The sequence below is a fragment of the Thalassophryne amazonica genome, chromosome 5 (assembly GCF_902500255.1).
Source record: "Thalassophryne amazonica chromosome 5, fThaAma1.1, whole genome shotgun sequence".
Lineage (NCBI taxonomy): Eukaryota > Metazoa > Chordata > Actinopteri > Batrachoidiformes > Batrachoididae > Thalassophryne > Thalassophryne amazonica.
In genome coordinates, this window is record NC_047107.1 from 110,443,569 (window position 1) to 110,470,080 (window position 26,512).

Here is a 26,512-nt window from a genome sequence, read left to right on the forward strand (position 1 = left end):
ATCATTTGGTAGCTACATACAGTCATTCTTCTGTTCTCAGAACAAACCAGATTCTCCATGCATATTGCCAGTGTTTTTATGTCTTTCACATAGGGCTATCACAGAGCAGAAGGTGCGGATGAAGCGGTTGGGAACCGATCTGACCAGTGCACAGAAGGAGATGAAGGCCAAACACAAGGCTTACGAAAATGCCGTGGGGATCTTAAGCCGGCGACTCCAAGAAGCTTTGACTGACAAGGAGGCTGCTGAGGCTGAGCTCCTCAAATTGAAAGCAAAGGTGTCAGATGGGGGAAACAGTCAGGCTTTACAGGTATAAACTTTACAGGGTGCTTTGAATGGTACAAATAGCTGAAGTTTCAAAATCGTTTTGAGATAACATCATTTGGTACCGATATCATAAATGAAACAGTTGCACCCCGTACATGCTATCTCTGACACCTGCAGACCAACTTATGCATAATAAATGACACCTGCATAAGCACAGGCCAGCCAGCCGGAGAACATAATCTGTAGTTACTTTGTAGAGGAAAACACTTGAGTTGTTTGGGCCATAATGGAGCTTGCAGATTCTCTAATAAGCTGTTTGTTCCAAATGTAATCAGAGCGCAATCTATGTGGTACCATTGGTGAAATTCTTAAAATAAATTTTCAGTCCGATTAAACCTACAGGATACCCGAAATTTAGAGAAGCCTGTACTCCATATTTGTCATCCAGGAGAAGATCGAGGCCCTACAGACTGAGTTGCAGGCTGTAAGCAACAGCAAGATCATGCTTGAGAAGGAGCTGCAGGAGGTGATCACGCTTACCTCCACAGAGCTGGAGGAATACCAAGAGAAAGTCCTGGAACTGGAGGATGAGGTGAACAATGATGACTTTCCACCTCTTTGAATAATTTCCTAAGCTTTGGAAAAGCCAAGGTATTTAGCCTCTGAAATTCAGTTGACTTAGAGGTGATTCCATCCCCTGCAGTTTAACACAGTAATGCAAAAGTAATTTTGATGCACTACATCAATTAAAAAAAACAGCTTTGTTTTACATGTAATATCTCGCACGTCTGCCACCTGCTGGGGATACGGCTGCAGTTAAAAATTGACGCACATCATCAGTTGATCGAACAATTATTTTCTCGATTGTCTGGGCCAAAAAAAAAAAAAATCAGAAAGTGGTGAAAAAGTGTCAGTGTTTTCTAGATTGAAGATGATGCCTTCAAATCTCTTGTTTTGTCCACATTCCAGAGACATTCACTTTACTGCCTGAAAGGAGGAAAGAAACTAGTAAAATAAACCACAAAATAGTCATATAAAAAAAAAAAATTGGTTTAAAATAAAAATTAATTGAGACAGTTAATTATCAGAATTGTTGTTGATCAATTTAATCTTCGGCCTCCGTCGGTCGATGTAGACCTGGAAAACTTAAATTTAGGTTAGTGACGTTGTCACGGTTGTGACAGTGATGACTGTGGCTACTCAGTCCATTGCGGGAGTGGCAGTCCTTTCCACATCTGGAACAGGTGTGGGTGGTTGATCTTGTAGAAACACTCCTTTCGTCTTGCTGTTTTTTCTTCACTCATAGTCCGAATCCTAGGTGAGGTGTCTCATGAGTGTGCTGTGCCATCTGCTGCAGTCAGCTGCTAAGGCCTCCCATCTCTCTGTGCTGATGCCCAGAGACTTCAGGTCACGCTTACAGACATCCTTGTGGCATAGCTGGGGACAGCTAACAAATCTCTTCGCATAGGCAAGCTCACTATACATGATGTCATTTTTTGGTATTCTTCCGTCATCCATTTATCGTACGTGGCTGAGCCAGCGTAGCCTGTGTTGTCTAAGCAGAGTAAACATAGTGGGAAGGCCTGTACATTCATGGACTTGGCACCATGTCACTCCATTTGATGCAGAGGATACAGCGGAGGCGGTGCAGATGAAAGCTGTTTAGCTTCTGCTCTTGTTTCGCATGCACTGTTCATGCCTAGCTACCACACAGAAGCGAGGCATGGATTCTCACAGACACGGGTCATAAACCAGCCTAGCATTATTGCGGCCTTCCCGATGCGCTGATTGATTTCAACAGCTAGAGCTAAGTTGTCACTGATGGTGGACCCAAGATGGGTGAACCGGTGGGCTACGTCTAGGATCTGACTGTCGATGGAGATGACAGGTGAGGTGTCCACATCCTGACCCAGCACGCTGGTCTTTTTCAAGCTGATTGTGAGCCCAGAGTCTCTGCAGGCTTGGGAGAAATTGTCCATGAGACACTGGAGCTGTTGCTCAGTGTGTGAGATGACTGCAGCATCATCACTGAAGAGCATGTCAAATTTACACTCAACAAAAATATAAACGCAACACTTTTGGTTTTGCTCCCATTTTGTATGAGATGAACTCAAAGATCTAAAACTTTTTCCACATACACAGTATCACCATTTCCCTCAAATATTGTTCACAAACCAGTCTAAATCTGTGATAGTGAGCACTTCTCCTTTGCTGAGATAATCCATCCCACCTCACAGGTGTGCCATATCAAGATGCTGATTAGACACCATGATTAGTGCACAGGTGTGCCTTAGACTGCCCACAATAAAAGGCCACTCTGAAAGGTGCAGTTTTATCACACAGCACAATGCCACAGATGTTGCAAGATTTGAGGGGGCGTGCAATTGGCATGCTGACAGCAGGAATGTCAACCAGAGCTATTGCTCATGTATTGAATGTTCATTTCTCTACCATAAGCCGTCTCCAAAGGCGTTTCAGAGAATTTGGCAGTACATCCAACCAGCCTCACAACCACAGACCACGTGTAACCACACCAGCCCAGGACCTCCACATCCAGCATGTTCACCTCCAAGATTGTCTGAGACCAGCCACTCGGACAGCTGCTGAAACAATCGGTTTGCATAACCAAAGAATTTCTGCACAAACTGTCAGAAACCGTCTCAGGGAAGCTCATCTGTATGCTCGTCCTCCTCATCGGGGTTTCGACCTGACTCCAGTTTGTCGTCGTAACCGACTTGAGTGGGCAAATGCTCACATTCGCTGGCGTTTGGCACGTTGGAGAGGTGTTCTCTTCACGGATGAATCCCGGTTCACACTGTCCAGGGCAGATGGCAGACAGAGTGTGTGGTGTCGTGTGGGTGAGCGGTTTTTTGATGTCAATGTTGTGGATCGAGTGGCCCGTGGTGGCGGTGGGGTTATGGTATGGGCAGGCGTCTGTTATGGACGAAGAACACAGGTGCATTTTATTGATGGCATTTTGAATGCACAGAGATACCATGGCGAGATCCCGAGGCCCATTGTTGTGCCATACATCCAAGAACATCACCTCATGTTGCAGCAGGATAATGCACAGCCCCATGTTGCAAGGATCTGTACACAATTCTTGGAAGCTGAAAATGTCCCAGTTCTTGCATGGCCGGCATACTCACCGGACATGTCACCCATTGAGCATGTTTGGGATGCTCTGGACCGGCGTATATGACAGCGTGTACCAGTTCCTGCCAATATCCAACAACTTCGCACAGCCATTGAAGAGGAGTGGACCAACATTCCACAGGCCACAATTGACAACCTGATCAACTCTATGCGAAGGAGATGTGTTGCACTGCATGAGGCAAATGGTGGTCACACCAGATACTGACTGGTATCCCCCCAATAAGACAAAACTGCACCTTTCAGAGTGGCCTTTTATTGTGGGCAGTCTAAGGCACACCTGTGCACTAATCATGGTGTCTAAGCAGCATCTTGATATGGCACACCTGTGAGGTGGGATGGATTATCTCAGCAAAGGAGAAGTGCTCACTATCACAGATTTAGACTGGTTTGTGAACAATATTTGAGGGAAATGGTGATATTGTGTATGTGGAAAAAGTTTTAGATCTTTGAGTTCATCTCATACAAAATGGGAGCAAAACCAAAAGTGTTGCGTTTATATTTTTGTTGAGTGTGTATTGGATTAATATTCAGTAATTTTTCCAACTCTGCCGGGATTAGAAGCAGGTGTGGTTGGACTGCTTCTGCACAGAAATACGAGGTCTGTCAATAAAGTAACGGTCCTTTTTATTTTTTCAAAAACTATATGGATTTCATTCATATGTTTTTACGTCAGACATGCTTGAACCCTCGTGCGCATGCGTGAGTTTTTCCACACCTGTCGGTGACGTCATTCGCCTGTGAGCACGCCTTGGGAAGGAGTGGTCCCGCCCCCTCGTCGGATTTTCATTGTCTGGAAATGGCGGAATGAAAAGGACTTTTTTTCCATCAGAATTTTTTCAGAAGCTGTTAGAGACTGGCACCTGGAAACCATTCGAAAAATTTATCTGGCTTTCGGTGAAATTTTTACGGGCTTCACAGAGAATAAGTTCTGTTAGTACAGCTTTAAGGACCCCTTTAAGGATGCTCGGTGCTCCGCGCCACGCTGCGACGGTGCGGCACAAGCCACCGGACCATTTCTAAATGGATGGCTCTGTGGATACGAGACCGTCGTGTGCTCTTTCTCTGGTTATCACAAGAGCTGGACATCAGCCATTTTCCTGCAGATTTCACTTTTAACAAGAGATTTTGTCATGGAAAGCCGCGCGGAGGCTTTGCGCGTCACGACCGATTCGCTTTGGGAGCGAGACAAAGGAACCCCTCCGTTTCGGCGTGTCAGAGGACAAGTTTGGACATGTCCAGCTCTCCACAATTTCACTGATACTTACTGGACTGGTAAGCATTGAAAGCCGAGATAGACATGATGTCTGACGTAAAAACATATGAATGAAATCCATGTAGTTTTTGAAAAAAATAAAAAGGACCGTTACTTTATTGACAGACCTCGTATACCAAATTGGAAAAGTAAATGGTCACATTCTGATTTTTTTTTTCTTTTCTTTTCTCCCACAGTGGTAATGTTAGAAAAGTAATACCTTAACCATACTTTCACAAAATGCAGACCAAAGGATGCAAGAGGTTCTCTTGCTTGGTAAAATAATGGTGGGGAGAGGGAGACAGAGAATTTCCGCACAGAAATTTAATAAATTCAAGAAATAAACTATTTTATGACTGTTTAACAGTCTAAAACATAGCATGATCACAAGTCGAAACAATTCTGCAAGAACCATTTTGTATAAATGCAGCTGAAGCAGACACTTCATTGTTCACTCTCAGCATACAGTATGTGAGGATTTGATGTTTCTATAGAGTTTGAAATAAACTTGATTTTCTTTGCTTTCCAAAGCTTAGGTCTAGTGGCCACCAAACATTTTAACATTGTGTTTTGGAATTCACAGCTTTGCTTTTGGTTTAATGAGATTTCATTGTTTGCCTGTATGATCACAATCTACTAAGCAACAGTTTTATCATGTTGTTTGTGTTTTCATTTAATTATATATGTGTATGCGCACATAAATGTGTTTATGTATATGTGTGTATATGTATAATAACTTTGACTTCACATTCATTTCAAAGCTTCAAGAGTCACGATGCTTCAAGAAGCGGATCCGGAAATTAGAAGATGCCAACAAGAAGCTCACACTGGAACTGGAACACGAAAAAGGGAAGTTGGCTGGATTGTCACAGTCCCACAATTCACTGCGGGAGCATGCCAACATTTTGGAGTCTGCGTTAGCGAAGAGAGAGGCAGATCTTGTCCAACTCAACTTGCAGGTGAAAAATCTTTTGTATGGCTTCAGTTTCTCATGTGATTTTAACATTAGGTTTTTTTTTCTTCTTCAGCGGAATGAAAATGGGTGCTGCATGTAGAAGACCTGTACTGAATGAGAAGCTTGTTTTCTCGTTCATTGTGTCCTGTAGGTTCAAGCTGTTTTGAAGAGAAAGGAGGAGGAAGACCAGCAGATGAAACAGGTTGTGCAAACTCTACAGCTTGCCTTGGAAAAAGAGAAGACTAAAGTCAAAGATCTGAAAGATCAGGTAGGCCGTCTGTTTTTTACCTGCATTGTGTCTTGATGTTGCCCTACACTAAATTATTTGTTCATTTGTTGTATAAATGTGTACCTCTAGTCTAATCACAGTGATTGTCAAGTTTACTGTACAGTGGTCCCACGTTTATTGCGGGAGTTACGTTCTAAAAACAACCCGCGATAGGCGAAATCCGCGAAGTAGTCAGCGTTTTTTTTTTTTTTTTTACACAATTATTATAGATGTTTTAAGGCTGTAAAACCCCTCTCTACACACTTTATACACTTTTCTCAAACAGGCATTAACATTTTCTCACTTTTCTCTCCTGTGTAAACACTCAATGTTCAAACCTTAGTAGAAAAAAATAGAACGTTTTCCTATAAATAATTATGATGGGTTTAAGAACTAACGAATTTAATTTTAACGATCAGCCTACGCGAGGTTGGACACATAAGAAATTATTAATAGTGACTCACCAGTATTTCACAGTTCCTCTGATCACGCCTCTTTGTGGTGGCGCCGCTTTGCTGTCGTGTCTTTTTCCACTGAGTGACACCTCGGTGCAGGTGTCTTCTTCCGAGTGAAGAACACAGTTATGGGTAGTAGTCGGCGCTCTTTTTTTCTTCTGGGTGAAAAGATTCTTATAAACAGACACACGCAAAACACAATGCGCGTGCTCTCCCTTCGCGGTGATGCCGACCGGTGCTGCGAATTTCCTGCTTGATGAGGACACAGAACACAATGCGCTGTTTAAAAAAAAAAAAGGCATGCAAAACTGGACTAAAAAAAATCAGCAAAACTGCGAGGCCGCGAAAGGTGAACCGCGTTATAGCAAGGGACCACTGTATTTTCAGACTGAGTACGGAGATGAAAATTAAAGTACTTTTGCAGTTACTAGGGTTACATCACGAAGTAGACTTTGTGGTTTATGATGACTTGGTGACATGTGAAATCATCTTTTGAATTTCAATTCAGTTTCAATTTGTTTCACCTGTATAGCACCAAATAACAACAAAGTTGCCTCGAGGCGCTTCACACATTTTTTTAAGCTCATGTTTAAAAAATTTAAATAATTCAGGCTTAATTGTGTGATAGTCTCTTCATGTTTAGAATGATTAAACATGAGAATGTAACATTTTGGCCAAGCAGCCAAACAAAATGTACATAAAAAAAAATTGGGGATACCATTTTCACCCATTAAACATGACTAGCCAAGACACAATGTAAAATTCAACTGCTGTTACCGACTGATCCGAAGCCATGTTACATTCAGAAGGATGGCAGTGAAGATCCAGAAACATTTTGAATCAGTTGTCACTGGAGACATCAGACATGTGGATGTCTTTGGTACTAGCTCCCTCTGGAGGATCCTTTGGAATGACTGTGGGTCAAACACATTGTTGCTAGGGGTGACTCATATGAGGCGTTTAACTTGCATCATGAGGGAGTGCCATTGTTGACATAATGGCCATGTGGTATGCTAATTTGTGCGCGATTCAGTGCACAGTGAAGCAACTGGGAAGGCAAAGACAACGTCCATGTGTCACCTGTCTGCAGCACATAGGTGGCAAACTTTGGGAAGTGAGGATGGACCGGTGGTTGCCAATCAATGTGGGGGATGAGGTGATACACACCACCAGCACATGCTCCCACATCTGACTGGATCCCTGTGCACAGTGCTGTGATTAAATGAGGTTTGGGGAGTTTGTCATTCTTGAACAGACCTGGGCAAACTGCGGCACGGGGGCCACATGCGGCCCTTTGCATGTCTCTGTCCGGCCCTCATGAGGTCTGTCATTATTATTACATATATTAAAAATGTCAAGCTTGTGTGTTGCAAATCATTAGAGAGGTTTATTTAGGTATATTTAAATATTTACATATTATTACAAGAATAAAAAATTACCCATAAAAGCTATTAAATAGGTAATTATTTGTAAAATTTGTAATGGAGACAGCCGAGTTATCGATGGTGTGGCCCTCGGACATAATTCAGGTTCCCTATGTGGCCCCTTGTAAAAATTAATTGCCCACCCCTGTTCTTGGATATATTGGCGGCTAATGATATGCTGTGTCCTTTAGGTGGCAGCAGCAAAAGCAGAAGCAGCCCATAACAGGCGGCACTACAGGGCGGCTATGCTGGAGCTGTCAGAGATCAAGAAGGACCTGCAGTCCAAAGAGGAACTGGTCAAAGTTCTGCAGGAAGAAGCCCTTAAACTACAGTATGTTTCATTCTGTTTTAAATTAATATCTTGTTCTGGATATTGCTGGATATTGTCCATTACTGCTTATTGTTTCAAAAGATCTTCAGCAGTTGCACCCCCCCCCCCCCCCCCACACACACACACAAAAATTTAACGATAATAAACTGTAAAACTGTGGTTAACATCCTTGGTAAATTGGTTTCACATGCAGACCTGCTAGCTGTTAGACACTTTGCTTACCTGCTATGCAGTTGACACTGACTATACCATTGCACACTAAACTCCAAAATCTACACAAAGATGTTCAAATTGGAAAAGTAACAGGAGCAAAAAGAAATGCTGCAGGTGGCTCTGCTGCTTTCTGTTTCTCTGTAGCACATGGTAGCAAATGTGCACAATAATGGCCTTTTTATTTTCAGCACCCCATTTTAGTGATAACACTGAATAAAAGAGCAACTGATAAGTAAAGATTGAAAACCTGGATTGTAGTCTTGATCCACAGCAATCACAAACCCAAACTCTGCCTCTACTGGTGGTTGGCTCTCACTGCGGTATTGTATCACTTCCTGTTCCGGAGCACAGCGGTGTTTTTCTGTATCTGTTAGCTGTTTAATCTGCGCAGTTAGATTGATCTAGTTATCTAGATTACGATTTGTTTCCCAGTGTAATCTTTACGTGCCTTAACTAAAGCACTCCTTCTGCTGAATCACCTACTAGCTCTTAGCCGATTTAGCATGGCGGCTTCTCCTGTCTCTCCCGCACTTTTCTGCTCTGGGTGTGAAATGTTTAGTTATTCCTCGGCCTCCTTTAGCAGTAATGGTACTTGTAATAAGTGTAGCTTATTCGTAGCTTTGGAGGCCAGGCTGGGCGAATTGGAGACTCGGCTCTGCACCGTGGAAAATTCTACAGCTAGCCAGGCCCCTGTAGTCGGTGCGGACCAAGGTAGCTTAGCCGCCGTTAGTTCCCCCCTGGCAGATCCCGAGCAGCCGGGAAAGCAGGCCGACTGGGTGACTGTGAGGAGGAAGCGTAGCCCTAAACAGAAGCCCCGTGTACACCGCCAACCCGTTCACATCTCTAACCGTTTTTCCCCACTCGGCGGGTGTGCGACGACACACCCGCCGAGGATCAAACTCTGGTTATTGGCGACTCTGTTTTGAGAAATGTGAAGTTAGCGACACCAGCAACCATAGTCAATTGTCTTCCGGGGGCCAGAGCAGGCGACATTGAAGGAAATTTGAAACTGCTGGCTAAGGCTAAGCGTAAATTTGGTAAGATTGTAATTCACGTCGGCAGTAATGACACCCGGTTACGCCAATCGGAGGTCACTAAAATTAACATTAAATCGGTGTGTAACTTTGCAAAAACAATGTCGGACTCTGTAGTTTTCTCTGGGCCCCTCCCCAATCGGACCGGGAGTGACATGTTTAGCCGCATGTTCTCCTTGAATTGCTGGCTGTCTGAGTGGTGTCCAAAAAATGAGGTGGGCTTCATAGATAATTGGCAAAGCTTCTGGGGAAAACCTGGTCTTGTTAGGAGAGACGGCATCCATCCCACTTTGGATGGAGCAGCTCTCATTTCTAAAAATCTGGCCAATTTTCTTAAATCCTCCAAACCGTGACTATCCAGGGTTGGGACCAGGAAGCAGAGTTGTAGTCTTACACACCTCTCTGCAGCTTCTCTCCCCCTGCCATCCCCTCATTACCCCATCCCCGTAGAGACGGTGCCTGCTCCCAGACTACCAATAACCAGCAAAAATCTATTTAAGCATAAGAATTCAAAAAGAAAAAATAATATAGCACCTTCAACTGCACCACAGACTAAAACAGTTAAATGTGGTCTGTTAAACATTAGGTCTCTCTTCTAAGTCCCTGTTAGTAAATGATATAATAATTGATCAACATATTGATTTATTCTGCCTTACAGAAACCTGGTTACAGCAGGATGAATATGTTAGTTTAAATGAGTCAACACCCCCGAGTCACACTAACTGTCAGAATACTCGTAGCACGGGCCGGGGCGGAGGATTAGCAGCAATCTTCCATTCCAGCTTATTAATTAATCAAAAACCCAGACAGAGCTTTAATTCATTTGAAAGCTTGTCTCTTAGTCTTGTCCATCCAAATTGGAAGTCCCAAAAACCAGTTTTATTTGTTATTATCTATCGTCCACCTGGTCGTTACTGTGAGTTTCTCTGTGAATTTTCAGACCTTTTGTCTGACTTGGTGCTTAGCTCAGATAAGATAATTATAGTGGGCGATTTTAACATCCACACAGATGCTGAGAATGACAGCCTCAACACTGCATTTAATCTATTATTAGACTCTATTGGCTTTGCTCAAAAAGTAAATGAGTCCACCCACCACTTTAATCATATCTTAGATCTTGTTCTGACTTATGGTATGGAAATAGAAGACTTAACAGTATTCCCTGAAAACTCCCTTCTGTCTGATCATTTCTTAATAACATTTACATTTACTCTGATGGACTACCCAGCAGTGGGGAATAAGTTTCATTACACTAGAAGTCTTTCAGAAAGCGCTGTAACTAGGTTTAAGGATATGATTCCTTCTTTATGTTCTCTAATGCCATATACCAACACAGTGCAGAGTAGCTACCTAAACTCTTTAAGGGAGATAGAGTATCTCGTCAATAGTTTTACATCCTCATTGAAGACAACTTTGGATGCTGTAGCTCCTCTGAAAAAGAGAGCTTTAAATCAGAAGTGTCTGACTCCGTGGTATAACTCACAAACTCGTAGCTTAAAGCAGATAACCCGTAAGTTGGAGAGGAAATGGCGTCTCACTAATTTAGAAGATCTTCACTTAGCCTGGAAAAAGAGTCTGTTTCTCTATAAAAAAGCTCTCCGTAAAGCTAGGACATCTTTCTACTCATCACTAATTGAAGAAAATAAGAACAACCCCAGGTTTCTTTTCAGCACTGTAGCCAGGCTGACAGAGTCAGAGCTCTATTGAGCTGAGTATTCCATTAACTTTAACTAGTAATGACTTCATGACTTTCTTTGCTAACAAAATTTTAACTATTAGAGAAAAAATTACTCATAACCATCCCAAAGACGTATCGTTATCTTTGGCTGCTTTCAGTGATGCCGGTATTTGGTTAGACTCTTTCTCTCCAATTGTTCTGTCTGAGTTATTTTCATTAGTTACTTCATCCAAACCATCAACATGTTTATTAGACCCCATTCCTACCAGGCTGCTCAAGGAAGCCCTACCATTATTTAATGCTTCGATCTTAAATATGATCAATCTATCTTTGTTAGTTGGCTATGTACCACAGGCTTTTAAGGTGGCAGTAATTAAACCATTACTTAAAAAGCCATCACTTGACCCAGCTATCTTAGCTAATTATAGGCCAATCTCCAACCTTCCTTTTCTCTCAAAAATTCTTGAAAGGGTAGTTGTAAAACAGCTAACTGATCATCTGCAGAGGAATGGTCTATTTGAAGAGTTTCAGTCAGGTTTTAGAATTCATCATAGTACAGAAACAGCATTAGTGAAGGTTACAAATGATCTTCTTATGGCCTCGGACAGTGGACTCATCTCTGTGCTTGTTCTGTTAGACCTCAGTGCTGCTTTTGATACTGTTGACCATAAAATTTTATTACAGAGATTAGAGCATGCCATAAGTATTAAAGGCACTGCGCTGCGGTGGTTTGAATCATATTTGTCTAATAGATTACAATTTGTTCATGTAAATGGGGAATCTTCTTCACAGACTAAAGTTAATTATGGAGTTCCACAAGGTTCTGTGCTAGGACCAATTTTATTCACTTTATACATGCTTCCCTTAGGCAGTATTATTAGACGGTATTGCTTAAATTTTCATTGTTACGCAGATGATACCCAGCTTTATCTATCCATGAAGCCAGAGGACACACACCAATTAGCTAAACTGCAGGATTGTCTTACAGACTTAAAGACATGGATGACCTCTAATTTCCTGCTTTTAAACTCAGATAAAACTGAAGTTATTGTACTTGGCCCCACAAATCTTAGAAACATGGTGTCTAACCAGATCCTTACTCTGGATGGCATTACCCTGACCTCTAGTAATACTGTGAGAAATCTTGGAGTCATTTTTGATCAGGATATGTCATTCAAAGCGCATATTAAACAAATATGTAGGACTGCTTTTTTGCATTTACGCAATATCTCTAAAATCAGAAAGGTCTTGTCTCAGAGTGATGCTGAAAAACTAATTCATGCATTTATTTCCTCTAGGCTGGACTATTGTAATTCATATTATCAGGTTGTCCTAAAAGTTCCCTAAAAAGCCTTCAGTTAATTCAAAATGCTGCAGCTAGAGTACTGACAGGGACTAGAAGGAGAGAGCATATCTCACCCATATTGGCCTCTCTTCATTGGATTCCTGTTAATTCTAGAATAGAATTTAAAATTCTTCTTCTTACTTATAAGGTTTTGAATAATCAGGTCCCATCTTATCTTAGGGACCTCGTAGTACCATATCACCCCAATAGAGCGCTTCGCTCTCAGACTGCAGGCTTACTTGTAGTTCCTAGGGTTTGTAAGAGTAGAATGGGAGGCAGAGCCTTCAGCTTTCAGGCTCCTCTCCTGTGGAACCAGCTCCCAATTCAGATCAGGGAGACAGACACCCTCTCTACTTTTAAGATTAGGCTTAAAACTTTCCTTTTTGCTAAAGCTTATAGTTAGGGCTGGATCAGGTGACCCTGAACCATCCCTTAGTTATGCTGCTATAGACGTAGACTGCTGGGGGGTTCCCATGATGCACTGTTTCTTTCTCTTTTTGCTCTGTATGCACCACTCTGCATTTAATCATTAGTGATCGATCTCTGCTCCCCTCCACAGCATGTCTTTTTCCTGGTTCTCTTCCTCAGCCCCAACCAGTCCCAGCAGAAGACTGCCCCTCCCTGAGCCTGGTTCTGCTGGAGGTTTCTTCCTGTTAAAAGGGAGTTTTTCCTTCCCACTGTAGCCAAGTGCTTGCTCACAGGGGGTCGTTTTGACCGTTGGGGTTTTACATAATTATTGTATGGCCTTGCCTTACAATATAAAGCGCCTTGGGGCAACTGTTTGTTGTGATTTGGCGCTATATAAAAAAATTGATTGATTGATTGATTAAACATTGATCTTTATTTCTCTCCACTCCCGGTTGAGTAACAGTTGGAACACTTCTGACACTTGACTATGTGTGGAGGAGAAAAAAAAGAGAGGCATAATTCTTGTGGTGTTTCACACTGTAACTGTATAACTTTGTACAAAGACACACAGAGTTTACTTGTTCTGAACAGCGACAATGCAGTAGACCCTGTTTCTGTGGCAAAGGAAAGCCAGAAGTCCAAAGCGCTCTTAATAACAACACAATCATGTTCCAATCAGTGTTTGATGTAAACATACTAACTTAATAGACAGTGACACTGACCTTAGGTCTTATTCTCAGAGGACCTTGTACAGTTTCGATGTGAATGCCCCTGCACCTCTCTCTCTCTCGCTCATTGTATTTAATGACTGCACAACAACACTAGTTAATGACAGCACAAAATAATTGTGTCCTATCTAAATGACTTCTTGATTAATTTATAGATTAATTCATAAATCCTTGCCTAGCCACACTAACAGGACAATGCTAGTGTTACTCTGTTCTGAAATACAAACATTATGTACATGTGCTTTGCACATACCATATTTTTAGAACTATAAGTTGCAATTTTTTCATGTTTGGTTGGTTCTGTGACTTATGTCAAAAATGTACTAAATTATAATCTATGGTCAAAAGATGGCATTGTCTACACTCGTGACAAAACGTTGCTCCTGTACACTGACCTGAATGAGGGGGAGGAGTTGGGTCTTACAGAATGAACTCCTACTCTCCACTTGTTTGCACTTTGTGGGACAGTTGCTAACTATTATTATCGGTCATTAGTGAGATCAATGTGTGTATGCTAAGCTCTGCGTTGCAGTGGTCCATGCACTCAGGCACTTCTAATGCTGATTTTTTTTTTTTTTTTTTTTTTTATGTTCAGTGGTAACAAAAAGCAATTTAATCTGGGTTCCTATTGCATCATATAGTAACATTAATTAGTCTGTTAGCTTCTGATTTCTTAGTGTTTGTGTTATAAGGTTGTGTTATAAGTTGCACCAATTAAATTCATTTTTCTCCCAAAATGATACCCAAGCCTTGTAACCGTGAGTGTAATGGTATGCTTCAGTGTCTCAAACATGGATGCTCACAATACTCAATATAATATTTTCCATAGTTTGAGCATACATAAACTTCACAGTTTAGTGTCAATGTCTGTTGTTTGACTACAACCCCTGGCAAAAATTATGGAATCACCGGCCTCGGCGGATGTTCATTCAGTTGTTTAATTTTGTAGGAAAAAAAAAAGCAGATCACAGACATGACACAAAACTAAAGTCATTTCAAATGGCAACTTTCTGGCTTTAAGAAACACTATAAGAAATCAGGAAAAAAAAATTGTGGCAGTCAGTAACGGTTACTTTTTTAGACCAAGCAGAGGGAAAAAAATATGGAATCACTCAATTCTGAGGAAAAAATTATGGAATCACCCTGTAAATTTTCATCCCCAAAACTAACACCTGCATCAAATCAGATCTGCTCGTTAGTCTGCATCTAAAAAGGAGTGATCACACCTTGGAGAGCCGTTGCACCAAGTGGACTGACATGAATCATGGCTCCAACACAAGAGATGTCAGTTGAAACAAAGGAGAGGATTATCAAACTCTTAAAAGAGGGTAAATCATCACGCAATGTTGCGAAAGATGTTGGTTGTTCACAGTCAGCTGTGTCTAAACTCTGGACCAAATACAAACAGCATGGGAAGGTTGTTAAAGGCAAACATACTGGTAGACCAAGGAAGACATCAAAGCGTCAAGACAGAAAACTTAAAGCAATATGTCTCAAAAATCGAAAATGCACAACAAAACAAATGAGGAAGGAATGGGAGGAAACTGGAGTCAACGTCTGTGACCGAACTGTAAGAAACCGCCTAAAGGAAATGGGATTTACATACAGAAAAGCTAAACGAAAGCCATCATTAACACCTAAACAGAAAAAACAAGGTTACAATGTGCTCCAGCACATCACTAGTATTTTGTTGCACCACCTGTGGCTTTTATAACAGCTTGCAGTCTCTGAGGCATGGACTTAATGAGTAACAAACAGTACTCTTCATCAGTCTGGCTCCAACTTTCTCTGATTGCTGTTGCCAGATCAGCTTTGCAGGTTGGAGCCTTGTCATGGACCATTTTCTTCAACTTCCAAACATTTTCAGTTGGATTAAGATCCGGACTATTTGCAGGCCATGACACTGACCCTATGTGTCTTTTTGCAAGGAATGTTTTCACAGTTTTTGCTCTATGGCAAGATGCATTATCATCTTGAAAAATGATTTCGTCATCCCCAAACATCCTTTCAATTGATGGGATAAGAAAAGTGTCCAGAATATCAACGTAAACTTGTGCATTTATTGATGATGTAATGACATCCATCTCCCCAGTGCCTTTACCTGACATGCAGCCCCATATCATCAATGACTGTGGAAATTTACATGTTCTCTTCAGGCAGACATCTTTATAAATCTCATTGGAACGGCACCAAACAAAAGTTCCAGCATCATCACCTTGCCCAATGCAGATTCGAGATTCATCACTGAATATGACTTTCATCCAGTCATCCACAGTCCACGATTGCTTTTCCTTAGCCCATTGTAACCTTGTTTTTTTCTGTTTAGGTGTTAATGATGGATTTCATTTAGCTTTTCTGTATGTAAATCCCATTTCCTTTAGGCGGTTTCTTACAGTTCGGTCACAGACGTTGACTCCAGTTTCCTCCCATTCGTTCCTCATTTGTTTTGTTGTGCATTTTCAATTTTTGAGGCATATTGCTTTAAGTTTTCTGTCTTGACACTTTGATGTCTTCCTTGGTCTACCAGTATGTTTGCCTTTAACAACCTTCCCATGTTGTTTGTATTTGGTCCAGAGTTTAGACACAGCTGACTGACTGCCACAATTTTTTTTTTTCCTGATTTCTTATAGTGTTTCTTAAAGCCAGAAAGTTGCCATTTGAAATGACTTTAGTTTTGTGTCATGTCTGTGATCTGCTTTTTTTCTACAAAATTAAACAACTGAATGAACATCCTCCGAGGCCGGTGATTCCATAATTTTTGCCAGGGGTTGTATAGTCCAAGTCTGGGTGTCCATGACAACTGCCACAGGAATATTTCAGGCCTCTAAGTCCATTATTTGCTGAGATATTCTACCTTGAACATGGCTCCAGAAATTTCGGCCATAATTTTTGCCTAAAAAAAAAAGTCAGACCCCATACACACTAAATTGGCCACATCTCAGAAACTACTTGGCCTACAGGCCTCAAATTTCAGATTTGTTGTTCTGAATAGTCTGGGAATATTTGATTAAAATTTAAAGAAAATCTGAGACAAAGTGCGTGAGGCCCTCGTTGAATTGACATGGAATGACCCATGGATGAGATTTATTGTCATTACAAGTGCAACAACGACATTTACGTCCACACTCAAATTGCCACAGACAAGATAGAGCAATTAATCCACAATTATTACTTGTTTACTGTAATAATGGCACACATCAGAATTAAAGACAACACATATACATTTGACATTGTTTATGTGCACTAAACTTGAAACAGTCTGTTTTCCAAATTGAGGCGATGTGAGTGTGTGGTAGCTGCAGCAACATGTAGTCATGCCGCTGCCAGCTTGGGGGGAATAGGGACCTACCGCAGCTAAAACTGCGCAGCCCCCGGAGGGGGAAGGGAGTGGCATGAGCGGGGGTTGGGGTGGGGTGTGTGATGGGGACAGGAGGGGGGGTAGGGGGAGGTGGAGTATGCTTTCAGTCTCTGTCCATGTGTGAGTCAGTTTCTGTCCGTGTGTACTGGAGTTAGAAAAGATAAGGAGGCAGCCGAATATTCACCAAGGCCGTAGAAATTCTTCAGGAGGAAAACAACGGGGCATTTTGTCCTTCAGAGGCTGATAAGCCTGCCATGTTTATGGTGAGCAGTGAAAAACACTTTTACAGCTTCACATGAACAACCAGAACCAATTTATGAATATTCCCTGGTCTCCGATATCTTCCTTTGCAAGGTATGCATTTGCTCAGAGTTGTTATCCATTTTGCATCAGAGTTCAAGGGTTAACGCAGTCTGAGAATGTATCGCCTTGCCCAACTCATTAATCTTGATGGGTCAAGGGGCATTTGATGATTTGTTGATTTTCAAGTATTTTAAGTTTTCAATTAATGTTTTGTTGTTAAATAAAGTGATGGAAGGAGAGAACAATTGTTTCCCTGGCACATTTTTAAAAAATTCCTCGCTAATCCGATTAATCGATTAATCGTGTCGAAACCCCATCAGATTCATCAATGATCCAAATAATTGTTTGTTGCAGCCCTACTGTTAAGCTTGTACACCTATGTGACTCATGTTTTTGTGTTGGTTTTTTTCCTCTCTTCATTAGACAAGTCAGATACTGCTAAAACGCACAACATCTAGTTTAAAAAAAAAACGTAAACATTGCACACCTGATATAGTGTTATGTGTGGCAAAGCACAATGCAGTGAGTTCAAAATAAAGTACTTACTGTTCCTTGTTATTCAAGGGAGGGGGGAAAAAAAGACATTCACATTCAAGTCCAGCAGCAGTTTTTTGTGGTTTTTAGAGCACATACTTTCAGTTAATAATGTGGTTGAGTAACATCTTGTCCTTTCATTAACTGTTTACTGTGCATCCATATAATTAGCTGTGGCATGTAAGTATGACTGTCTGTTGAAATATCAATAAATGAATATTAAATAACATTTTTACAGCATTTTTTTAAAAACCAAATTGTGTTGTAATGTTTTGGAATCCACAGTTTTATCATAGTGGGTCTGTGCAAAGGTTTCTGCATTGTTGGCAAGTCTACAGCATGTTTTGTTGTATTTGCTGCATTTTTATGTTTATATGAATTCAGTGCACCAAAGTCCAAGTCCTCTGTCAGCTTTTCAGCATTTGTGGACACAGTTTAGTGTTGGCAGTGCTAGCTGTGGTTTTGGTTCTCGGCCTAGCCACTTGTTTATCATGGACTGTCCACCTTGCATGCTCTGCAGGATGCAAGATGAGCAACACTCTCAGGAAGTGTCCAGGTTCCAAGAAGACCTGGCTGAGGCTCAGTCCCAGCTCCAGATCCTTCAGAAGCAACTGGATGAGGAACTCGCAAAGCAGCCTCTCACTAACCAGGAGGTAAGACCTCTGAAGTAAACTAAAATATGTGATAACCTTTACTCACATCTTATCCTCTGAACAATAAATGTAATATTGAATACAGTCTAGAATGGAGTAAAACATTACCTTAAATGAATTCTACTGCTTTTTTTGGTTGTAGGTTTTATAGACTGCCTGAGATGGTTAGTTGATGATATTTAAACTGTTTTCTGTGACACCATTGTCTAATATCTTTTGCTCCCACAGGTGGAGGACCTGAAGTGGGAGGTTCAGCAGAGGCAGAGGGAGATTGAGGCTCAAAAGCAGCAGCTGGAGATGATGGAGCAGTGCCACCACACTGAGCTGGATAACCTACAGACTGCTCTGCAGGCAAATATTCAGTAGATTCATAAATATTCTCACACACGTCACCTACAAAGTATATGAAGAAAGAAAACAAACTGATGCATTTGACAAATTATTTAAAATAAGGCTTAAGTCACAGGAGCTGTGGTGTGATTGTGTTGCACTGAGCAGTTTGATTTCTACAGTGTGTGTGGCGATCAGTTAATCAAACGGCAGCCTATAACTCATAGTGATTGTCAGTGCACACCATTAATTCACCCGTGCTGAGATCCATTATACACACTCTGCCTACGGCTGGGCCCATAAACCAAATTAAGTGACTAGCCAAAGGGAAGAAGCTGCATCTTTCCAGCTCAGTTGATTCTCTGTCCAGACTGAGTCATATATCGGCTTTGCAGACAATCTGTGTACTAACGGTTTCTGTGGAGGTGGACACAGAAGCTAAAGTATTTGAGAAAACAACACCAAGAGTGAGACAAACATAATATGTAACTTCAGTAAGACCTGACCAAGTTGACAAAGAATCTATATGGTACGAGAGTGATTATTGACAATAACTCTCTGCAACAGGAAAATGATAACCAGTGTCGTTTTCTATCAAGTTAATCACTTCAGAACTGCCTGGGATTGTTTGTAGACATCCATGGAGGTACATGGAGGATGGTGTATGTCGATCACTGACTGCAATGAGCAAAGTGCAACATGTTGGGAGCAAGCAGGCAGAGTTTCCTGGCTGAGTGACATGCAAATAAATTCAGTGCTCATGTGAACAAAGCATTAACATGGTGTCCCAAACCAAGCAAATGTACCTTGAAGCTATATGTGAAGTTGCCCAGTTGTTAAATGAAACTGAATATAAACTTTTTCTGGAAGTGTTTGAATGCCTTTTCCCGCTGGTATTGTTTCACTTCATGTTTGTACCTTTTAAACAAACAAACAAACAAACAAACAAAAAAAGCTGTCTTTGTGTCTCAGAGCATCAAGGTGGAGCTGGAGTCTGTGCAGGAGGAGCTGAGCAGCACCAGAAAGGACAAGTTCATGCTGCAGGCCAAAGTAGGTGAGCTGAGGAACAGCATGAAGACAGTCCTGCTGCAGAACCAGCAGCTGAAACAAGACCTGAAACAGACCCGTCTAACAAAGGCAAGGTTCCTTCTTCTTCTTCATGGTTTAAATGGTATTTCAAAGGCTGGACCAACACTAGCAAGTTTTAATTTAATTTATTGGAAAATATAAAATTGGACAATAACTCAGTCATACCTACAAATCTTTATTCTCTGCTAATCCAGTGTTGTTGGTGGGTTAGTTACAGTGTCCACATTAATTATGGAGTTCCACAAGGTTCTGTGCTAGGACCAATTTTATTCACTTTATACATGCTTCCCTTAGGCAGTATTATTAGACAGCATTGCTTAAATTAAAATAAAAATAAAAAAATAAATGCCTATAGATGTAGTTCATGTTTTATTATCTTGAACTAATTCCAAAGGGGCAACGGGTACTGAAGTGCCCTTGTTTCTTTGTCTATTTATGAACTTGTTAACTGATAAAATTTGAATTAGATTTTTATAATTTATGTTAGGTTGTGGGACTGGGAAGAAGCTAACTTTGGAGTAGATTTGGATAAGGATTGTAATTAAGCTGTGCACCAGTGGTGCCTCAGGGTATTTTAATCACTTGTGTACCTGCATACAGAATAACTGGTAAGGAAATGTTCACCAAATATTTCTTGGGTTGTTGTCTCCACATGATTACATTTTGGAGCAGATCAGTTAAAGGTCAAGATCATAAAAAAAAAAAAAATCTGAAAAAACATTTTCCAGCAGCTTTAGGCAACCAATAGGTTTGGACAGATGATGTAATGCATGTGAACGTGCTGTGTATTCATTACTCCTGACACTTTTCATTTTGGATTTTTTTTTTTTTTTTTTTTTTTACGGTGCATCCAGAAAGTATTCGCAGCGCTTCACTTTTTCCACATTTTTTGTTACAGCCTTATTCCACAATGGAGTAAATTCATTTTTTCCCTCAAAATTCTTGTCAAAATACCCCATAATGGCAACATGAAAAAAGGTTGTTGTTTTTTGTTGGGTTTTTTTTTTTTTTTCTCAAATTTATAAAAAATAAAAACTAAGAAATCACACGTACATAAGTATTCACATCCTTTGCTCAGTACTTTGTTGATGCACCTTCGGAAGCAATTACAGCATCAAGTCTTCTTGAATATGATGCCACAAGCTTGGTGCACCTATCTTTGGGCAGTTTTACCCATTCCTCTTTGAAACACCTCTCAAGCTCCATCAAGTTGCATGGGGACTGTTGTCCTGAAGCCACTTCTTTAATATCTTGGCTGTGTGCTTAGGGTCATTAGCCTGCTGAAAGATGAACAGTCGCCCCAATTTGAGGTCAAGAGCACTCTGGAGCAGGTTTTCATCCAGGATGTCTCTGTACATTGTTGCATTCATCTTTCCCTCAATCCTGACTAGTCTCCCAATTCCTGCTGCTGAAAAACATTCCCACAGCATGATGCTGTCACCACCACGCTTCACTGTAGGGATGGTGACTGTTTTTTCCCCAAACATGATGCCTGGCATTCATGCCAGAGACTTCAATCTTTGTCTCATCACACCAGAGAATTTTGTTTCTTGTGGTCTGAGAGTCCTACACGTGCCTTTTGACAAACTCCAGGCGGGCTGCCATGTGTGGCTTCTGTCTTGGCTATGTACCACAGGCTTTTAAGGTGGCAGTAATTAAACCATTACTTAAAAAGCCATCACTTGACCCAGCTATCTTAGCTAATTATAGGCCAATCTCCAACCTTCCTTTTCTCTCAAAAATTCTTGAAAGGGTAGTTGTACAACAGCTAACTGATCATCTGCAGAGGAATGGTCTATTTGAAGAGTTTCAGTCAGGTTTTAGAATTCATCATAGTACAGAAACAGCATTAGTGAAGGTTACAAATGATCTTCTTATGGCCTCAGACAGTGGACTCATCTCTGTGCTTGTTCTGTTAGACCTCAGTGCTGCTTTTGATACTGTTGACCATAAAATTTTATTACAGAGATTAGAGCATGCCATAGGTATTAAAGGCACTGCGCTGCGGTGGTTTGAATCATATTTATCTAATAGATTACAATTTGTTCATGTAAATGGGGAATCTTCTTCACAGACTAAGGTTAATTATGGAGTTCCACAAGGTTCTGTGCTAGGACCAATTTTATTCACTTTATACATGCTTCCCTTAGGCAGTATTATTAGACGGCATTGCTTTAAGTTTCACTGTTACGCAGATGATACCCAGTTTTATCTATCCATGAAGCCAGAGGACACACACCAATTAGCTAAACTGCAGGATTGTCTTACAGACATAAAGACATGGATGACCTCTAATTTCCTGCTTTTAAACTCAGATAAATCTGAAGTTATTGTACTTGGCCCCACAAATCTTAGAAACATGGTGTCTAACCAGATCCTTACTCTGGATGGCATTACCCTGACCTCTAGTAATACTGTGAGAAATCTTGGAGTCATTTTTGATCAGGATATGTCATTCAAAGCGCATATTAAACAAATATGTAAGACTGCTTTTTTGCATTTACGCAATATCTCTAAAATTAGAAAGGTCTTGTCTCAGAGTGATGCTGAAAAACTAATTCATGCATTTATTTCCTCTAGGCTGGACTATTGTAATTCATTATTACCAGGTTGTCCTAAAAGTTCCCTGAAAAGCCTTCAGGTAATTCAAAATGCTGCAGCTAGAGTACTAACAGGGACTAGGAGGAGAGAGCATATCTCACCCATATTGGCCTCTCTTCATTGGCTTCCTGTTAATTCTAGAATAGAATTTAAAATTCTTCTTCTTACTTATAAGGTTTTGAATAATCAGGTCCCATCTTATCTTAGGGACCTCGTAGTACCATATCACCCCAATAGAGCGCTTCGCTCTCAGACTGCAGGCTTACTTGTAGTTCCTAGGGTTTGTAAGAGTAGAATGGGAGGCAGAGCCTTCAGCTTTCAGGCTCCTCTCCTGTGGAACCAGCTCCCAATTCAGATCAGGGAGACAGATACCCTTTCTACTTTTAAGCTTAGGCTTAAAACTTTCCTTTTTGCTAAAGCTTATAGTTAGGGCTGGATCAGGTGACCCTGAACCATCCCTTAGTTATGCTGCTGTAGACTTAGACTGCTGGGGGGTTCCCATGATGCACTGGTTTCTTTCTCTTTTGCTCTGTATGCACCACTCTGCATTTAATCATTAGTGATTGATCTCTGCTCCCCTCCACAGCATGTCTTTTTCCTGGTTCTCTCCCTCAGCCCCAACCAGTCCCAGCAGAAGACTGCCCCTCCCTGAGCCTGGTTCTGCTGGAGGTTTCTTCGTGTTAAAAGGGAGTTTTTCCTTCCCACTGTCGCCAAGTGCTTGCTCACAGGGGGTCGTTTTGACCGTTGGGGTTTTTACGTAATTATTGTATGGCCTTGCCTTACAATATAAAGGGCCTTGGGGCAACTGTTTGTTGTGATTTGGCGCTATATAAATAAAATTGATTGATTGACTGTTCTGATTATTTATTAGAAAGTGGAAGAAACACAATATGACTGTCAATCGCCCTCGGTCTGGGATTCCATGCAAGATCTCACTTTGTGGGGTAAGGATGATTCTGAGAAAACTCAGAACTACACAGGAGGACCTGGTCAATGACCTGAAGAGAGCTGGGACCACAGTCACAAAGATTACATTAGTAACACATGATGCTATCATGGTTTAAAATCCTGCAGGGCAGTGAGGTCCCCCTGCTCAAGCCAGCACATATCCAGGCCTGTTTGAAGTGCACCAGTGACCATCTGGATGATCCAGAGGAGGCATGGAAGGAGGTCATGTGGTTAGATGAGACCAGAATAGAGCTTTTTGGAATCAGCTCCACTTACCATGTTTAGAGGATGAGAACAACCCCAAGAAAACCATCCCAACCGTGAAGCATGGGGGTGGAAACATCATACTCTGGGGGTGCTCTTCTGCAGAGGGGACAGGACGACTGCACCGTATTGAAGGGAGGATGGATGGGGTCATGTATTGTGAGATTTTGGCAACCAACCTCCTTCCCTCAGTAAGAGCATTGAAGATGGGTCATGGCTGGGTCTTCCAGCATGACATTGACCCCAAACACACAGCCAGGGCAACTAAGGAGGGGCTCCATAAGAAGAATTTCAAGGTCCTGGAGTGGCCTGGCCAGTCTCCAGACCTGAACTCAATAGAAAATCTTTGGAGGGAGCTGAAACTCCAAACCTGAAAGATCTGGAGAAGATCTGTATGGAGGAGTGGACCAAAATCCCTGCTGCAGTGTGTGCAAACCTGGTGAAAAACTACAGGAAACGTTTGACCTCTGTAATTGCAAACAAAGGCTACTGTACCAAATATTAGCATTGATTTTCACAGGTGTTCAAATACTTATTTGCAGCAGTAACATAGAAATAAATTATTTTAAAAAAAATCATACGTTGTGATTTCCAGATTTTTTTTTTTTTTTTTTTAAAGATTATGTCTCTCACAGTGGACATGCACCTAACATGAAAATTTCAGACCCCTCCATGATTTCTAAGTGGGAGAACTTGCAAAATCACAGGGTGTTCAAATACTTATTTTCCTCACTGTACCTTTGCTTCATGCAGATCTTCATATGATGTGCTACCATTGCATGGAGTTTAATTGAAATCTATCAAACTATACAGAAGGAGAAATCTAATAATTTGGTTATTATTTAAGTGAAATAAGACATTAACTTATCTTTTGGATACTCTGGATTTTAGAGTATCCTCTTTTCAGAGAATTTTAAATGGATAAGATGAATGTTTTATCTCATGAGTAACTGGTGATGCTAAATAAATAAATGTTTCCTATAATATTGTTGTTGGAGCAGCAACGCATAGAGTTGAAAGGAGATGGGAACCCATCCAACCCAGTGACACCAGTCAAGATCCCAGACTGCCCAGTGCCTGCTACCCTGCTGGATGAGTTGCTAAAACCATCAGCTTCTGTTAATAAAGAGCCTCTCAACAATCTGCACAACTGTCTAAGGCAGCTCAAGTAAGAGTCTCTTGAATTGACATTATGCTGCTGGCTACATGTTTTTTTTTTCCCTCCTTCATAGTGTTAAGCCATTGAACTAGTGGTGAAACACATGGATAACGGCTGTATCTTTCCCCTTAGGGAAGAGATGGACAGTCTCCAAAGGCAGATGGAAGAACACACAGTGACAGTACATGAGTCAATAAACACATGGACAAACACGGAGGAGGGACTGGTCCTTCAAAACAACATCTCTAAGTCATCAATGCCATTAAACAATACAACGGTGGAAAGTAATCAGCCGGAGGTGGTGCCACTTTTCTCAGGCCACTGAAGGGAGAGTGGAGTTTTATCCACAAAAACCACTTTTATTCTCACAGGTTTGCTGTTCCCCTTTTCTTTTCTTCACAATTGCTGCCAACATTTGGCATGGTCCCATCAGCGCAGAAGTGCTTTTGCAGAGTAATAATTTACATACCATGGCTTTACACTTTCCCCTTACTCTGTGACGGTTGTTTATAATTTTTCTATGCTGTTGTCATGCTTATTTATTTTGTCAAACAAAACTTGTTTTCCAGCCTCTTTAAGAGGAGTTCTCGCGTTCACTTTTGTTATAACTGCAGGATGGTCCAATTGTTTAAAATTTTCTGTTTGGCCAATTTTCCCTTCTTCAGGCAGGTTTATCCACTACAATGTGAACAAGTCATTATATTTGCAATATTACATCAATGGCTTTGTTGCTGCGTAACATGTTGCCAACATTTTTTTAATATGTTTTGGTTACAGAGCCGCCACATGGTTAACTGTTCTTCCATATCCATTGTGCCAGTGGAAGAGTGAAGTCACTCATTTATGGTTTTAATGACATCACACATCCAAATGGTATAGTGTTTTGTTTTAATAACTACTTGTTAAAAATAATGCAGTGTTTTGTAAGGATACTGTAACTATGTCCCATTTGGTTATTAACTGAAAATATTAATCTCAGCTATGACAGGGTGTTTATGTTTGACATGGACTGCAGAAATCTGTATGCAAAAAAAGAAGCCTTAAGCAATCTTTAATATGCTGTTAATGGTGGTTTTAATGAATGTATTTCTGCTGAGGGAGTGTGCAAGATTTAAAGATATTATTTCAGTGCAAATTTATACTGAAGAGTGGCTTGTGGGTCACATCAACTGACATTGCACAGTAAAGATGATCAGAGATTATAGAACTGACTTTGACACAGTGCGGAAAGATGAAGCAAAAGTGTTACTAATATCAGTGTCTATACTTTGTTTTTGTTGTTACACTTGGTACTTGTGACTGGCCTTCCATCAAGTGATAAAACTTTTTATGCTTGATTCACGGTTAAGGGGAAAAACGAAATTGTTTCCAGAATTTAATATATTGCTTTTGTATGGTTGTAAGTTCATTGTAATTGTTTAATGGTGTCGAAGATTAAATGCAGGTTGCCCATAAGTAAGAAGATGGTACTTCTGGTACAAGTGCACTAAGGTTTTGTCTAGAATGGCCAGTTGATGGTTCAGTAGCTTTCTGCATGAGCCTTTGCTGCTGCTGCTTGTGATGATTATCTAAAAAACAAAAAAAACAAAACAAAACAAAAAAAAAAAACATATAAAATCATTAACTATTTTACAAGCTACCGTTCGGATAAGTAACATATTTGCTGGTTCACATGCAGACTGTGCATAAACCTCAATGTATTGGCTGTGAAAGGGGCATTGTTTGTGTATATCAAGTATACGAGTAAATCAGCACTCCT

The 26,512-nt window shown here is 41.0% G+C and overlaps 1 protein-coding gene across 2 annotated transcripts in view; it reads left to right on the forward strand.

The window, feature by feature from the left end:
• Positions 1-26,198, forward strand: part of golga3 (golgin A3) — a 79,217-nt gene extending 53,019 nt beyond the window's left edge. For both annotated transcript variants that reach the window (XM_034171085.1, XM_034171086.1), the window contains exons 15-24: positions 94-310; positions 716-859; positions 5,437-5,634; positions 5,782-5,898; positions 7,969-8,108; positions 18,230-18,362; positions 18,591-18,713; positions 19,665-19,829; positions 24,596-24,762; positions 24,886-26,198. In XM_034171085.1, coding sequence (XP_034026976.1) covers positions 94-310; positions 716-859; positions 5,437-5,634; positions 5,782-5,898; positions 7,969-8,108; positions 18,230-18,362; positions 18,591-18,713; positions 19,665-19,829; positions 24,596-24,762; positions 24,886-25,078 — 1,597 coding nt within the window. In that variant the 3' untranslated portion in view covers positions 25,079-26,198. The remainder of the gene's footprint in view (positions 1-93; positions 311-715; positions 860-5,436; positions 5,635-5,781; positions 5,899-7,968; positions 8,109-18,229; positions 18,363-18,590; positions 18,714-19,664; positions 19,830-24,595; positions 24,763-24,885) is intronic.
• The last annotated feature ends 314 nt before the right edge of the window (positions 26,199-26,512 follow it).